The 17,139-nt window shown below is 43.8% G+C and overlaps 2 protein-coding genes across 2 annotated transcripts in view; one reads left to right on the plus strand and one right to left on the minus strand.

Annotated features, from left to right (window-relative positions):
• LOC103808410 (DNA polymerase theta-like) overlaps positions 1 to 2,435 on the plus strand; it is a gene marked incomplete at its 5' end in the record, with an annotated part of 14,956 nt that extends 12,521 nt beyond the window's left edge. The window contains one exon of the mRNA XM_009081192.1: positions 2,322 to 2,435. Coding sequence (XP_009079440.1) covers positions 2,322 to 2,435 — 114 coding nt within the window. The remainder of the gene's footprint in view (positions 1 to 2,321) is intronic.
• An 8,902-nt stretch (positions 2,436 to 11,337) lies between these two features.
• The window catches only part of STXBP5L (syntaxin binding protein 5-like), a gene marked incomplete at its 5' end in the record, with an annotated part of 122,650 nt that continues 116,848 nt past the window's right edge, over positions 11,338 to 17,139 (minus strand). The window contains 5 exons of the mRNA XM_009081193.1: positions 11,338 to 11,765; positions 12,796 to 13,016; positions 13,392 to 13,503; positions 15,410 to 15,575; positions 16,518 to 16,878. Coding sequence (XP_009079441.1) covers positions 11,724 to 11,765; positions 12,796 to 13,016; positions 13,392 to 13,503; positions 15,410 to 15,575; positions 16,518 to 16,878 — 902 coding nt within the window. The remainder of the gene's footprint in view (positions 11,766 to 12,795; positions 13,017 to 13,391; positions 13,504 to 15,409; positions 15,576 to 16,517; positions 16,879 to 17,139) is intronic.

The raw sequence follows: 17,139 nt of genomic DNA on the forward strand, positions 1-17,139 counted from the left end.
CTTCCTCATTCCCTAACTGACCTGTCTTCTTGGTAGGAGTGTTATGATGCTGCTTGACAGCCTTGGTAGGTATAAGAAATGTACTGTGTGAACTTGAGTGCCTTTCATGTGCATATGTGTCTGGGTGTGTGCTCTTCCACCCTGAAGGCACTTCTGTGCCTGGGCACAGAGGTGTCTGTGACAGCTTTCAGTGCAACTCCTTTAGCCGTATGTTGGCAGCTCAGTGTTTCCTGAGTCCTGAGCACAAACACAGCAATGTTCCCAGGCTGTGCTTCCATATCTTGGGGATATCTTTCTTCCATTTCTGCACAGGCACATCTTTAATGACAGAAGGTTATTTCCCAAATGGCAAGCATTAGCTCCTAGCCTGAGAGAGCTTTCAGCAGTACTGACTGGCCTGAGTGTATATATATATATAAATTTAAATAAGAATAAAAGGTTTAATATTTTTTCTATTTAATCTCAACTCCAGCTTTTGCTCATTTTGCCAGTTTTGTTCAGACATCTGCTGCTTCATCTCAAAAACAGAGAGATGAATAGGCTCCTAATATTCTTCCTGCAGAAAACTGAAGTCCCCTGGGTAAAGGCTTTTACATCTTTAGATACTGACTCCGGGTTATCATGATGTCCCCAGAAGAACTGGAGCCAAATGAGTGGATTTGCTTATTATTGATTGTATTCTATTTTTTTTCATTAACGACCTCAACTTTAGGGGCAATTATTACCAGCTTTTCTAACTTCCTTCAGATATATTTCTGTCTATAGATTTTCTGGGCAGTTGCTCAGAACAGCAAGTTTTCATGTCTCCCCTGCAGCACAGCTGCTGTTCCTTCTAGGTGCAGCAGCTCTAATCTGATGTTCTTTGCTGGTGCTGTGTGCTGTACCTGTGACCATTCCCAGAGAATCTCCTGGATGGTTCATGTTTCTTTTGTCATACTGGGCCCCAATCGTGATCAAGGCTGGAGTGGTTTGAATGGAATGAAAAATCGATCTGTGTGTCATGCAAGCAACGTTTTCTATGTTCCAGCATTTAATTTGCCTGCTTTGTCACAGCAGTGTGCCTTGCTTAAGCCCTGTTCAGTTTTTAATCTCTGATAACCCCATTTTTTTCCTGCCCAGGCAGTTATTTTTCATCCTATTTTTGAACAGTAGATTATTTCTGTCCTAATTCCCTACCCTGCTTCTTTCTACTCTGTACTCGTCTGTGCTGAGTTACATCCTATTTCAAAGCATTTTTCTAGGTTATCAAGATCACTTTGAAATGCAGTATGTAAAGGCATAGGGGTTTGGAAGACAAATCTCCCCCTAGTTCATAATGCTGTTGTAAACTCTTGTGCTCTGATCTCCTCAAATCCCCTCCTCTATTCCCCAGCAAAAACTACGGAGGAATTTCTACAGTGGGTACCTGTGAGGAAATTACGAAAAAGCATGGAAGGGTCAGAAAGCTTGAATAGTTCCTCTGCTGACACAGTGGCTTCTAGCTGAGATGAGGAACCACCATAACTTCAAAGCCTTTTTTCACTTTGCTGTGGAAAGGTTCTTGGAACAGGTGTGGATTGAAAGACTCACTCAAATAAGCAATCCAGGACAGGCTGGATTCTGCATGGGTCTTGGAATAGGAAAGAGAGTTCCTTTATCCAGGGCAGGTATTTACAGTCAGGAAATAAAATCCAGTCTCTTACAAACCAAATAGTTTTCTGGTTCCTTAACTGTGTACTGAAATTAGTGGTTTCTTAGGAGTACTTCTGGAGGGCATAGAACAGTTACCTCAGCTGTTTACCAGAGGTCAGGAGTTGCCTCAATAAAATAGTGAGGGCAGTATTTCTAGCATCTGCATTGAATATGATCTGCTTTCCCAGAGATTTATAGTTTGTGCTTCACAGAGAGCCTCTAGAGCTGGCACAATGTGGAGGAGCCCCTGTTCTTTGCTTCTGGTCTATTTGTTCTGTGTCTTGCTTTCAGCACATTGAAGTTTTCGGAACAGACTCCATGAAACACTTAGAGTTATGCAGCTGGGTGAAAGAGGAGACCGCAGGACTTTCAAGTGTTTAAGAGAAAATTCATCTTGCCTCTTTTCTAGGCAATGTTAAACAGTGCAGAACCAGTCACAACTCTGTGATAAGACTCCACTCTGGCTTTATGCTGTTTCTCCATTCATAAACACTAATCAGGGTTAAACTGTTCATTTGCATTCACATGGGTAGTCACTGCAAATAAATGCAGGAGAGGATTCCAGGTGTGTGTCTGCCTGCCCTAGCTATTGACAGGAAAACAGGACACTGAAGTCACATGTGAGTCTGATGCTTGATGTGTTCTTGTAGGTCGCTCAGATTGTGAAGCACGAGATGGAAAACGCCATCCAGCTCTCGGTAAAACTGAACGTTAAAGTGAAAATTGGACCTAGCTGGGGAGACCTGCAGGACCTGGAGCTGTGACATGCAATGTGGCTTCCTTGTGCATGGTGAGGCAGAAGGCACTATGGACAAGGCCTGCAATCACCTGCTGGCAGGGTGATCCTCCTGTGTCATATTTCTACGGGTGTCATGGGCATCTACCTCCCGAAACACGTGGTAGAAGCTGGTGATCCTGTCGTATTTCTACAGGTGTCATGGGCATCTGCCTCCCGAAACACGTGGTAGAAGCTGGTATGAACTCACCAAGCCAAACCCTGCAGGTCAGGCAGCTCAGGGAGGCATGTTTACAGAACTGAAATGCTGAATTGCTAAAAGCATGGTATTTAAATGAATTCTGTTAAAATAAGTTTGATCTTGTACAAAAACCCAAAGCCTAAGTATTTCTACAGGTGTCATGGGCATCTGCCTCCCGAAACACGTGGTAGAAGCTGGTATGAACTCACCAAGCCAAACCCTGCAGGTCAGGCAGCTCAGGGAGGCATGTTTACAGAACTGAAATGCTGAATTGCTAAAAGCATGGTATTTAAATGAATTCTGTTAAAATAAGTTTGATCTTGTACAAAAACCCAAAGCCTAATGAATTTATTACGTATGAAATGAGATGGATTATTTTATTAAAACAAGGCACAGAGATAATTTGGCTGTTCTTGTGTGTAATTGTGTCTAGGACAGAAAAAAAAAGTCGTTTTGATTGCACTCGATGTAGAATTTTACAGGCCTCTGCCAGGATTATCTCATACTGGATTCTGCTGATGATACTCAGGTGCTGAAGTGGCTTTACAGCTGGCTGGATGTCTCACTGAGCAGCTGTGCAGCATTCACAGCAAGTGGAACCAGTGCTTGGTTAGCCTCTGACTTCAGAGAAAGCCTTTTGGTGACTGACTGCTGTAATTCATCCCACTGCTGCCTTGCAAACTGGCCTCAAGAGGGATATGTTTTGGACTCAGAGTTAATACAAAATCACCAGTAAAAACATTTCTTCTTAAAGAGCGAAACTCAATTTATTGGTTAAAAACTTAACAGCAATTCATGTTTTTGTGAAGAAATAAAATACTGGTGGTTGAGGTGGCAGCCTGGCTGTTGTTTGTGGTCTGGTGTGTTCTAGAAGATTTGCTGCTTGGTGGTAGGTGACCTGTGGCTCTTTGTTCAGAGCTCTGTCTCTGAGGGAAGCCTCACACCCTGCCTCTGGGTAGCCCTGCTAAAAACTGCTCAGATTGGCCCCAGGCTTTGCCTCAGTGTCTTTGACTCCAACCCCATGATCAGGCAAAGTTTTTCTGGGAGTTTGAGCTTGTTAAGCTGAGCTTGTTAAGTTGAGCTGACCTGAGCCTGACTCAAGTCAGCTGCTGGGATCAGATTCTTCAAAAGAGGGGGCAAGGAATGAGCTTGCAGGGAATTAATCTGCCACTATTTGGCATTACTTTCCCCACTAATACCTTCTGGTCTGGCTAAATCTCATGTCACATGTTTTCATTTCCCTTCCAGACAGCTGTGATGGTTATACAAGTTCAGCTGTTTTTGTTGAAGCTTCATGCAATGCCTGACCTTGAATTCTGTTATTTTCATCCAGTAGCCCTTGTATGTTACAAGAAAGGGAGGACAAGTGCCTCCCATCATCTTCCTTATGCTCTAATTATTGTATCATGTCTTTCTTCTGCAGTTCCTCCCTGATGTAATCAATCTCCATCTTTCCATTCTTGCCTCCTGTGAGAAATTTTCAAGCCCCTAATTATTCTTTCATTTCTGAACTTCTGCTGGATCCTTTTTAAGCAGTGTACTTTTGAAGTTGCCTTTATAGCCTGATCTGAGGGGATGCATACTTGGCTTTCAATAGCCTGAGCACGGGCTTGAGCTTGTTAACTTCAAATGCGGCGCTGCTGGCGTGGCCATTTTCCCGACATCAGAAGTACCCAGCACCGAGGTCTGAAGAACACAGTGACTTTTCAAAGCTGTTAATAGGGCCTGTGCACAAAAGGCTGCACCCCAGACTCTGATCCACCACCTGCCTGTTGTGCAGCAAAAGGGACATGTGGTATGGAGTCAGAGCCTGAGGTAAGGATGCCTTGACTGCCCTTCTCAGCACCAACTTGGTCTTCTTTCCCACAGGTGAGGATGCCTTGACTGCCCTCAGCACCAACTTGGTCTTCTTTCCCATTCTGTGTTGCACTTTACGCTGAGATTTTTTGTTTTCTTCCTGCCTGTGCCAGGCCGTGGTTTTCTGTGACATCTGTCACCTGAGCTCTTTATCCACAGCGTTCGGTTGATATGTTGTTTTTTCCCTTAGCTGATTACAGCTTTTGTTATTAGCAGGTCTGAGCCTTGGCACCCTGGTGCCTGACCATTTGTGTGCTCTGCCTGTGAAGATGCTGGGTTGGACTCATTATCAATTCACATGGCCTGATGGTTTCCTGTCCCTGGGTGTCATGCAGTGACACACCTGTGCTGTATTTCAGGCCTCACTGGAGCTGCTGTGATTTGGGTTGCTTGTTCTTTGGCACGTTACAATATTTTCCTCCCCCATACTATCTTCAGAATTTCCAAAGGATGGATCTCACGCATAGTTCCAAACAAGCTCTCTAGACAGGGCTAATGCTAATCGATAAGGGGACTGACACACACCTAAACTATTTTGCCTAGCAAACACAATGAGTTCATTTTAATTAAGCAGTAATTTGGAGCAAATGAGAAGATAAAAGGTAGCCACTGCTCTGTGAGCGAGGCAGCTGCGGCATTTGAGTCGTGTTATTAGGACTGGCTGTTGCCTGATTGCTGCTATTTGCATTCCTTAATTCTGATTAGACTTTAAGTGAGACTGAGCAGTGGAAGCAGAAGAGGGTCAGGGCAGGACAGGTAAGCAGAGGCACTGCCCAGAACTGTGCAGAAAAGGGTATGTGTTATTTTCTGAAGGCGCTAGAAGGAGTCTGGCTGCTCACATTAGAAACATAGAATCATAGAATCAACCAGGTTGGAAGAGACCTCAAAGATCATCAAGTCCAACCCTACCATCATTACTAGACCATGGCACTAAGTGCTATTACTTACCTATTTTTGTCTATGGGCCTCTCTTTGCCCACCTCTGATGGGCTGAGGCCTGTGTTTACATGGAAACTGGGTATTTTTCTAGTTCAGGACCTGATAACCAAAGTGTGGGTTACAGTCTGTCTCCTTGTGGACAGGATGGGATACATCTGATAGCATTGGGTCTCTGTTCCTCAGCTGGTTTGTGTGTGTGTCTCTCTCTTCAGAGTCCACTCCAGTCTCCTGTTAGCTGATGCAGCCTGAGGCCAGGACAGATGAATGTTGCAGAAGTGGTAGGAGTTCTGTTTGCTAGAACTCTTTGCAGCCTTGTCACTTGGTGTACACAGGATTGCTACTGCAGCCCAGTCCTGCCTTGTGCCCTGCGCTGCCCTTGCCTGGCTTCTGCACCAGCAGGTGGGTGTCTGTCTGCCAAAAGAAATTGGGTTGGGATCCAGTCCTGACAAATAGCTGTGGTCACCGGGAGCTCCTTGTCTTCACATCATGTGAACTTGCATGACCCAGCTCCTCACAGGGAGAGCCTGTCCCCTTGGGCTGCTGAGCAGCTCTGTGCTGTTTGCTTCTTATCTGCTTTCTTGTCAAAATGACTCAAATTTTGATTCAGCTGATGACTGGTGTAGGGCAGAACTTGACCAGCCTCAGTAGCAGGAACTCATGCCTTTGATGTTTGCTACAGCCTCTTGGTCTTTTTCCTCACATGCAGACCACAAGCTTGTTTTACCTTGATCTTTCTGCTACAGCTTTCCTTCTCTCCCTGCCTGCTGGAAGTGGTGAGAGGCAGCTGACCAATAATGACATGTAATCTGATCCGGTTTGGTCCTTTTGCCTTTCTCCTATGTTATTTGTGTTTCATCAAGAGAGTTGTAGAGATTTTCCTGCAAATACATAGCTAAAAAGAGGGAGGTGGAAGCTCAGTACCTCTGGCTGACATTTTAAGCCTCTGTGGCAGAGCAACTCAAACATGCTGTTGGGATGTGCCCTTAAACAAGCTCTCTCCTGCCCTTCTGAGAGCTCAGTTTGCACGCGACTGCTTTTAACCTGCAGTGGAAGTGATGTGGAGGGTGCTCTTGGTTGGCTGGGATGTGCAAGGGTGCAAGGTTGGTAATATTCCTGGGGGCCAGTATTGCAGTTATGAGCACTGTGTGAGCTGACATAAGCATTGGAACATTAGCTGGGGTATGGGTTTTATCCTTGCTGCTGGAGGAAGGGAGGTGGCCATCCCCACCCAGCAACAACCCTGGCTGCATGTTTTTGTATTCCTGAATGACTGAGTAGTGTAAACTCCATCCAAAGGCTTGACACATATCATGCATCTTTCAGGTACTATAAAGAATCTAGGAGTAGAGGTTGAAAGAAAAGAGATCTACACCAACTAATATCAATTCTTTCCTTTATTTTCTCTCCCTCTTTTTTTTTTTTTTTTTTTGGTTGTTACTGGGGACTCGAAACAGCCTCAGTTAAAGATGCCTTAGTTTTCCTTTTTTGACGCTGATTTAGGATACCTGTGGAAACAGGACATGGTTAGCGCAGGAATGTGTGCTTCACCCCAGATTAGCCTTCGTTCTGAGAGACAGGTAATGACTTGTTAACAAACCCCACACATATTCAGTCCACATTTCCTTGACACTGAATCTGAATATTTGTTGCTACTTAAAAAAGTACAATGTTTGATTGGTTGATTTAGTCACAAAACAAAACACATGAATGGAAACACTCAGTTACGTGACTATTGCTTATACACCTAAGATGAAGAGTTGACTACAAATGGCCACACGCAGTTCCTTAATGAGAGAGAGTGTGTTCTTACTGAGACCATACCAAGGCAATAAAACATTCAAGACTGAAATATGCTGTGCTTGAATTCACCTTTAGGCTATGGAAAAGGATGTATGGGGGCATGGCCCAGGGTGTTTAAGGGGCGCAATTAACCAAAATCTGGGGTTTTGCCTGTGTTACAATGCACACGGTTGATGACTGAGGAGGCTTGAACTTGAATACAGCTCCCAAGCTCTAGTGGGTTCTTCACTTCTTAAATCCTATCCTGAAAAAACGTTTGTATGCCCATCTTCATTACACACACTATGGTGTGAAAGGGCTTCTGGAAAAGGAATATGTAAACTGTTTCGAGGAGGTTTTATGAGAGAATTTTGTACATTGAGTGCAGTAAATAGAGTATTTCTGCTAAATATTTGTGTAACAATCTGTGTTCTGGTTCCGTGGGGAATGTCTAATCGATGTATATCGTTGAAATGTAAAAAAATTTAGAAAAGAGGTAATTATACAAAACAAAACCTGATTCTCAAAATTTCTTTATCATGTCTTTTAATTCAATATTTAAGACTTAAGTTAAAGCTCTAAGAATGGATTTAATTTGTTTTTTAAAATAAATAAAATAGCTCGTACTTCACTGAAGACTTGCCAACTTTGCAGATGTATAAATTCTCTATTTTAATGTATTTTCTCTGCCTATCTACAGCTCTAGACATAAGAGTAAATGCATCTGGTCAAACCCAAATGTGTGTGTGCTGTTGGAATTTCTGTGTGTCTGGTTTTGGATGTGGTCATGACAGAGCTCCTGGAAAGAGGAATGTGCAGGAATAAGGTATCCAAATGAACAAACAGCATTTCAAATTGAATATTTCCAGCCATTCTGGTCTGTTGTAGCTGAGGATTGCGATGTCGAAGACACATCTAAGCTTAGGATTTTGCTTGAGGTGGTGCTGTCTTAGTGGGAAAGGTGAAAGCACAGAAAGATTTGAACATCCAGTGACAGCCAGTGTCCTCGATTTCCTTACAGCCAGTCCCAGTCTTACAGTCTTTCTTACAGTTGATGCTGTGCTCCTTGCTCGAATGCTGCAGCTTCGTGCCTTTCACTGACAGCATTTAGAAGTGTTCAGGTCAAGCCTTGCAAAAATCCCACACTCCCCCTCATTTCACAATAAATCAACCAGGCAAGATTTTTTCCTCCCTCATTGAAGTTTTTAAGTGATGGGGTTTTTTCCACATACATGGTAAATCTTGATAGAAAGCATTTAACAGTGTGCACTAACAAACTTATACAACATATACATTACATATATATATTATATATATAGAATGTTCTATATACAAACATATACAACTTTTTAGATCTCTACAGACTACAAGAAAATTGATAATTATAGTCACAAGTGGTGAACTTAACAGAAAGAGTAATTGGTAACTGTCTGGAAATATGTAAAATATGCAAGAGTGGAAAGCAAGATACAGCTGTGACCTGATGGGGAGTACTAGAGAAAAGTTGCTTAAAAGTTTAGTATTAAAAACTGTAAGTTTGAGGGCTGCTAAATTCTCATTTCTCTGTTGCATAAAAATGCAAATGGAAATCTACTGGCAGGTTATTTTTTACCCCAGTGTTAAGCTAGAGACTGTTGGCAGCCAGAGTCAGTCAGGCATTGTGTAAAAGACTTGTTCAAGACACTTTTCTCTCTGGGTGTGCTGCAGTGATTAGCAGTTAAAAGTTGCTCTTAAATTTTCATGTGATTCTCAAATGAGCAAGCAGGCTCTAGCTCCAGCCTGATGCCATTTCCACTGAAAACAAGGTAATGGGGAGCTTGGCAATATTAGCCACCCACGTGAAGTACAGCTGAAACCTCAGGCTGAACTGGCAGCATCCTTGTTGTTGAAGTGACCTGATGGCTGCCCGAGCACCACCTGCCACCACCTGCCCAGCTGCTTGCTGCCATGCTGACTGCAATGCACCAGCTCAGGGTGGGAACTGGCCCTGCAGCCTGTGGGCATGCAAACTCCACGCTGGAGTGGTGCTTGCCTTCCCATCTGCACCGGCTCTGTGGCAACAAGCATAGAGCTGGGTACGGAACTAACGCCGGTGGGGCGGCCTTGGCAGGATGAAGGCTGTGCAGCTTCTCTGTAAAAGCAGAGAAGGCAGGGAGAAGAAGAGCTGGAAAGTAAGCTGGCTGCTGGAGGGTGTGAATACTGCCCCAAATGATTTTGTTGCCCAGAGACTAGTGTGTTTAGTTTATAGGCCAGAGCACAGGGCCAGTGTATGTTTAAACAGAATATCAAGTTGCTATAATGTTGTTTTCGTGTATTTCTCACTCTAGATGCCTGGTTTGAGCAGTGCTTCCTCACAGACACAAGTGGCCAGTTCTGCTACCCAACCACTGGAAGGGATTCCCCAATCCAGTTCCTGTTGGCATCAGAGTAGTGAGTTTGGCATTTCCTTAAACATACATGCATAGAGAACTCCTGGTCATGGACAACTTCAGTTCCTTAGCTGTCAGCAGAAACATAGGCTTTGACCTCTTCCCAACAAGTTTCAACTGTTCTCACAATACAGAGCAGTTTCTCCTGTGACAGAGAGGAACTTGTTGAGTCCCATTCCCAGTTGAGCTAGACCTGTCAGGACCATCATTTTGATTTTGCCTATGGAGAAATGTAAAAATCCTGTAAATCGTGAATTCTGTTGTGCTACAATGTGAATTAAAACTTAACACCTCAGATCTTTTCCAACCCTTTAACTTGTGCAGTGGGATGATAGTGAGGCCAGACTTCTGGATGGTACAATTTCCTGGGCTCCATTTGTAGGAAAAGGAAGGACATGGGAAAGCCATCTTTGAGAAAGATCATCTAAACACTACGATGATACAAACACCAGTGACGTTACGGTCTAGTTAGGAGGGGGATGGTGCCTGTCTGCATCAGAGTCCACCAGGATTCCTTGAAGGGACAGAGGATGTCACTCTTTCTTGTAAAGAAAAATTTTAAATGCCTTTTTTCCAGCTTCTCCTCACTTTCTTTTTCTTATTTGAAACTATGTCCAGGCACATGAAAACAAGCCTTCAGTGCCTTGTTTCCAAGCCAATCTTGGAAAAATTTCTGACTGTGTGGCAGTGAGGATCCTATAGGCTACTGTGGAGCATTCTTATGGACTAGGAATCTATTCACATGGACAGGCACTAGGTTCTACTTACTGCTCTCTTCTGTAGCTGCAGGTTGCAGAGTTTTCTGCAGAATTCACTGTAGAAACCAAACAAGCCACTTTGAAGCAGAAGCAAATTACTTTTAGCAGTGTGAGCAGAGAATCAATTGCCACTCACCCATGGTGTCATTTTATATATATGTTATATATGTATGTTGACAACGGTTCCCCATGCTCCTTCCCTGGCCCATGGTTTAGTCTTGCTGCTCTGATCTATCACAGATTTTTGGGAGTTACTGTGCAGGTCCCTTCATAAATTTTTAACTGAGCACGTAAGAAGCATCACTGCTCTGCAAGCTGCTGAGCAGCCTCTGAGAGCAGAATTTGACATGACTGCAGTTTCCCCTCTTGCCTTTCCTAACTTGTAGAAGCAGTTTCCAAAGCTGATTTTCTATTCCTGCTACTGAGAAATAAGGCAACCAAGTGATACTGACTCCATGGGGATGAAAAATGCCATGCCCACCTTCCAAGGACAACTGGGATGAGTCTAGAGCACATTTTAGAAAGTACAGATATGGATAACGTCATGTGCTCTGAATTGCAAATAAACCATCTACTCTCCTGTTTTACTGACATTTCAGATAGTGCCTGTCCAGCTACCTGTAAAATCTGTGAATTTTGGGCATAGGATTTTGAATTTATTTGTACTTCTGGTGGGAGTTAAAGAGCACTGATTTGAAGCATGGTTTTTCAAGGGAAATAAATAGCAGATAAGAAAATGCAGCTCAACTCATTTTTATGTGGAGAAGGGTAGCAAACATGCTTGAAATGTACTGGCTTTTTATAATGTCACTTTTAAAAAATAAAGATTTTTGCCATTTAAGTAATTTTTTTTTTTTTGCTCAGAATAGAAATAAATCCCATTTTTCTTCAGTCACAACATGCTTTCTTTTTCTCTTTTTTTTTTTAAGATGGCAATTAGTCATGCAAAGTTTTATAAGTGCATTAACATTCGAGTTTGTACAGAATATTTTTAACCAGATGCACTCCCCACAGTTCATACCTACAGCTTCTGAAAAACTACATGCCACAGTGATGGTTGAGTTCCTTTTGGAAAAGAATTGGCCACCGCACGAGCCAGCTCTTGGAGTAAGACCCTCGTGATTCCAGTTTCCATCCCACGGTCTGTAAAATTTCTCCTTGATGTCCACTGTGATGAATCCAATAATAGTAACAGGAAAACATCTTCTAGGAGAAAAAAAACTGTCTCTGGCCAGTGACTGGTAGATTTGGGAATGAATGTTGCTTCCCTGAACAGTGTTCTTAATAAAGCCACAAGCAGCTTTTTTGAAAGTCTAAAACTGGTACCACTTTTTGTCCTTGTATTTCAGCATCACCTACAGAAGTGGGAAACAAACAGATGACAATAAAACAGTGTCCTGCATCAGAGGTACCACACCTGACCTAGGCCCATAGACTGTCACCAACCTCAGAATTTGAAAAGGAAGAGTAATGTAATACTTCACTAACAGTGTCATCAGGTCTTGAGTCCACTAACATCTTGTATTTAATTTCATAGTTACTACATTCAAAAAACCTCACCTGCATTGCTGTTCATTGGAAGATTTTTCCTGAGGAGCTTTAACTACTTCAAAAACTAGAAGTGTGGCAATAACCAGGAGCTTGCATTTTAATCCTGTAGGAAGAAGCTTATCTATGGAGCAGAGTAGACATGCCCTGAACATATAAACTTTTTCATTTCAGGGCACATCCCTTCACATATTTTTGCCTCACACCTACAAAAGCCAATGAAAACATAAGTCTTGTCCATAGATGTGATGTACATTAAATTAAAAATGTGCATTTTGGGAACTATTCTTTAATGTTGTTTTATCTTCAGGAAAAATGACTTTAGTTGATTCCCAGTCTTAACAGCGTGGGATGGAAGAGCTTTTCCATTTCCAGCTCCAAGCACAGAAGTTGTCTATTCCAGGCAAGCTCTATTCTATATATCTGTACCACAGTGTTGTACCAGAGAAGTTCTCCTCCTCTTCCCAGTAAGATCTGTAAAGGTTCCTATATACACATCCACCTACCTGTTTTCTGCCCTACTGCATAGATGTGCTGCATTAAGTGGCTTAAAAAAACAAATCACAATGAATTAGTGGAAAGGCAAGATGAGCAGTGCCATGTTCTAAATTCAGAGGCTAACAATGGATGCTCACTTATGGAAACATGAAAGGAAGGGAAGTTTATTTTTGGATTTCTCATTGTTTGGCAGCAGGAAGAATGGCATGTCAGTTAACATGAGCACACTGCCAACATGACTGGGTGAAGGGAGAGAACTGTAGGTGACTTTCCCAAAGGGAAGCAAAGGTTGTAGGTTGGTGGTTCCTAGATCAGGGTACGTGGTGCTAGGGTCCTTACCTCATGTGCATGTTTGGAAAATGCCTCCGCGCTCGCCATCATGCTCGCAGTCCTTTCATCCAGCTCTCCCAGCTTCTGTCCTCTCTCGTCAAGGGCAATGCGTGCACGAGTCAAGTCCCCAATGACTCCTCCTGCAGCTCCTCTCACCCCTTCAATTCCACCTGATCCAGGGATGTGCTGGGCGAGACTGCGAGAGGCTTTTCCTGCTGTGGCCTCGCCAACTGCAAATGAGACATGGACAGACAGACAGGCACGAATGAGCTTCTGGCTGTGGCTCTGTCAGTGCTTCTCAACCTCAAGCTGCAGCCTTGCAGCAGTGATGCCATTTGATGGGCAGATGGCACGTGCGGATGACTTTGCTCAGTCCACCAGCACATCTACAGTGCAGTTGTGTGTCCCCACTCAATGGCTCAAAAGAAACTGCCAAGGTGAAGAAATTACGGAAAGGCAACCAAGGACCCTCCTCCTCCTTCACCATGTCAACTTTCTCTTTTTATCTGTGATCTGAATCTTGTGTGCTACTCCATTCCTAGGTGGGGCAGGGGATCCCACAAATTAATTTCTGCCAGAAAAAACAAAACTAATAAATTACTCACAAAGCTCCTCTCTGTCAAAAGCTTGTCCACTTCCTCCAAAAAGTCCTTTGAGAAAGCCTCTGTTTTGGGCTTCTGGTGTTTCCACAGGAGTAAACAAATCCCCAAGCATGTCCTATCACAGCCAGAAAAAAGTCCAAGTAAAAAATTAGTGAGGTGAAAGCAGTTCTAGGTGTTTTTTTTTCTTTGCATTAACAGGCCATGTGCATTGGGTCTAAACAAGCAGTTTTAAAAGAGTCTGTTGTGTGAATGATATGGTTTACTTAATATTTGTGTTTCCTGACAGGCAAATGCTTGGGCTAACTAGATTCACTCATGCTTTTGAAGAGATTTGGCTTGTCACTGCCCAGTCCCAAGTTCATTACCAGAGGGGAAAAAATTTTAAGTAATACAGAATGAAAATACCACTGATAAGATCACATTTTGCTAAGAAACAGCAGAGGCAACACTATAATTGAATAAACAATTTGTTGTGTATGATGTGTTTTGCTTTAGTGATTACCCAGGCAAGCTAGACAGTCACTCTGCTTCCTTTTTATAGCATACCTGAGTTCAGTGCTTGCTAGCAGTTCAGAGTTTGGTGGTTTGTTGTTTGAGTGATTTTTGGTAGTTGTTTTTTAAATATAGGTTTTTTTGTTTGTTTGGTTTGTTTGTTGTTGGGGTTTTTTTAACAAAATCCATTTCCTTCCAGTTGGTTTGTTTGTTGTTGGGTTTTTTTTAACAAAATCCATTTCCTTCCATACAACCTTCCCCCACCCCAGTGTGCCATCAGCAATGCAAAATAAGCACGTCTGCTGAAGGCACTGTCATGGCACCACATGTTGGAGCAGTCAACCCAAACAAATCTCAGTCTCAGATTTATGTGCAGCAGTCCCAGGAAAAGCCAATTCTCTGGAATAAAACTGATAAAGAAAGTGAGCAGCCCCACTGTGTTTGAACCCAGTGAGGCAGTGTGTACTGGGAGCAGTTGCTGCCCTGTTGCTCAGCTCTGTTTGCTCCCCCAATCCTCAGCAGGCAGATACAGCTGTTGTGCTGCACCAAGTACTTGCTCCTGGGAGAGGCTGAGTGCTAGGACAGTGCTGTGACTCACACTTACTGCTCCTCTGCACAGTCACCTGCTCTGGAGAGAAAAATTACTGCAGCCCTTGGAGCCTAAGTGGAGGATCTCACACAGCCTGGCTTTGTTTTCCTAGGTAGCAGGTGATACTGGGTCATCTGCTTTTTGTACACATATAATGTCTGTGCAAACCTTTTTTTGCATAAAAGCCAAGATAAAAGCAGTCATAGTCCAGTACAACAAAGAAGCAAGGGCTGTGCTTCCCTTTCTTTGGTTGTTGTATGATGCCATTAAGGCTAATTAAAAAATAAAATAAATCTGGCTTCTCGCAGCCTCTTGGGGTAGGTCCATAGTCTGAGGTACATCCATCAAACCTTCCGATTATTTTGAAACTGGTTCCTGCAGAATAATCTCTACTCTGATGGACAAGAGGTGTGTGCCTTGCTCACTCCTCACAGTGCTTTTTCAGACTTGCATCACAGCACTGTCTGTCTCAAGTTGAGCAGCTCAGCACACGTTATTCCCTAGGGCATAATGAGTGCTGGCAGGACCATTTATTTTATATTTCTATCCTAGTTCACTGCGAATTATATAACCTAGAACTTATTCCCCCTCTTTTATTTTTCCTTTTTATTACTCATGTTTCTCCCTGTAATCTCTCACAATTTCTTGCCTTCGGTAAATGACGTTTTCATTGTAAAAAAACCCCAACAAACTCAGAGAGCCTAAATATAACATTGTAGAGACTTTTTGCACAGGTGCAGGTGCCAGTACATGCCCCAAATGACAGAGGTGCCAACCTCTCTGTGTTGCTTGGGCATCCTTCAGTCAGAGCAAGCTCCTGCAGCACAGCCTTCACTTCAAATGCTACAGTCAAGCAGTAGACACGTGGCAATTTACACCAGAGGAGTCAGGCCACCAGCCCTCCCACACAGAAGCACCAAAGTAAGGGTTTGAGCCCTACCTGCAGGTTGTCACACATCTCCTGGCTGTACGTCAGGCGCTGGATCTCTGTGGGAGAGCTGAGATACAAAGCCTGCCCTTCGTTAGTGAAACAAAAGGTCCGTGCTATCCTCATGTCTGTTACAGGCAGATAGTTCATGTCCAGCAGTGGGCGAAGGCTGGGCAAGCTGAGGAGAAGCAGATTCCCAGGTTAGTCACCAGCTGCCACACATGGTACACCTGCTCTGTGGCTGCATTTTAAACCAACGTTTATTCTTTTCGTAGCTGGAACAGTTAAAGTGCAGCTCTAAGCTGAAAAATTGTTATAAACATGCTGTCTTCTCATCATACTTTTGTTCACTTGCATGGAGGAGTTTCAGCTGCCTTGCCTCAGTGACCCTAAGGCTCATGCTACTGTCTGGGTTTGGGATGTGCATATGGCATGGTATGGCTTGTGCCACGTGGCTGGGCAGTTTGCAGGGTAAGACAGTTACTGCACAGGCACCTGCAGGGAATGGCACAGCAGGGCCCTCCTTCCACCCTGTGGACAAAGCCTCCGGCATCGCCGTTGCTGTCCTCCAGTTTCTCACGGGTTGCAGTTTTGGACAGCACTTTCCAAAATTTAAATGGCCTGTCCAGGGAAAGGGGATGCAGCAAGGTGAGGGTACAACTACAGTGCTACTGCACAGTCAGCGTCCCGAGGGAGGTGACAAGGAAGGGAAACCAGGTGCTCTGAACAGAAAGTCTTCAGGAACAGCAGGACTGGGACTTGCTACTTCACACAGGATAAACCCTTTCTATGGCCAAGTTCTATACTCCTCTATACCTGACCCACCCTAATCTGCAAAATTATCAGGGTTTTCTTTTAGGATAGTTAAAAAATCATCAGCCATCGATAGTCATGGGCAGAGGATTATTATGACAAAAAGGAGATTCCTTTGCTGAGCACCTGCCTTAACTCCCCATGTGGAGACAGCCCAGGAACAGGTATGGCTGCAGCAAGGCAGGGAATGCACCCGCCAGGGAGTTCATGCAGAGCATCAGGCACTCTGGAGCAAACACAAGTGGGGTGTGACAGCACTGTGCCACCTCTTTGCTTAGTTTTGCCACGAGATTAGTTAGATAAGTACCTCAGTGTCATGATGTGCCCATTGGCACAAAAGCACGCCAGACAGACGCTGTTACAGAGGGTGACCACATCTGCTCGCAATAAAAAGGACGTTTCGGTGATGTTGTGGACATAAAGACATGTTTGGGAAGGCAATGAGAAGACTTTGGCTTGTTTTTCTGAACAAATGACTGCAAATTGATGATCACCCATATCCTGGGAGGAGGAAGGGGAATGCATGACAAGTTTCCTTTTCCTTGTTTTTTCACCGTCATCAGCACTGTGTGGGTCCCTCCATACTTCATACGGTGGATGTGTCAGTGTCCCCATGCAGTCCAAGCAGGCGAAGGTCAGCACAGCTCCTTTCAGTGTCAGAACAGTGCCTGCAGAACACAATTTCCTCTCACTGACACTGGCACCACAATGAGATTGGCTGTCAGCACCGTGACCGCGTGCAGTGCAGCTGACGTTCAGCTTGTAAACAGAGCAAACACGTTAAGCTAGCTAAGGTGACAGGTCTTTCCTTGCTCAGTTCTTCCTAACCACATAAGAAGGTGAACAAACATCCTGCCAGGACTGAAAAGGTCTCAGGCAGTCAATATCCAATAATGGGTGTAACAGGTGCTATTGAATACCGTAAAGCT

This window comes from Acanthisitta chloris, unplaced genomic scaffold, assembly GCF_000695815.1.
Source record: "Acanthisitta chloris isolate BGI_N310 unplaced genomic scaffold, ASM69581v1 scaffold13848, whole genome shotgun sequence".
In the NCBI taxonomy this organism is placed as follows: Eukaryota; Metazoa; Chordata; class Aves; order Passeriformes; family Acanthisittidae; genus Acanthisitta; species Acanthisitta chloris.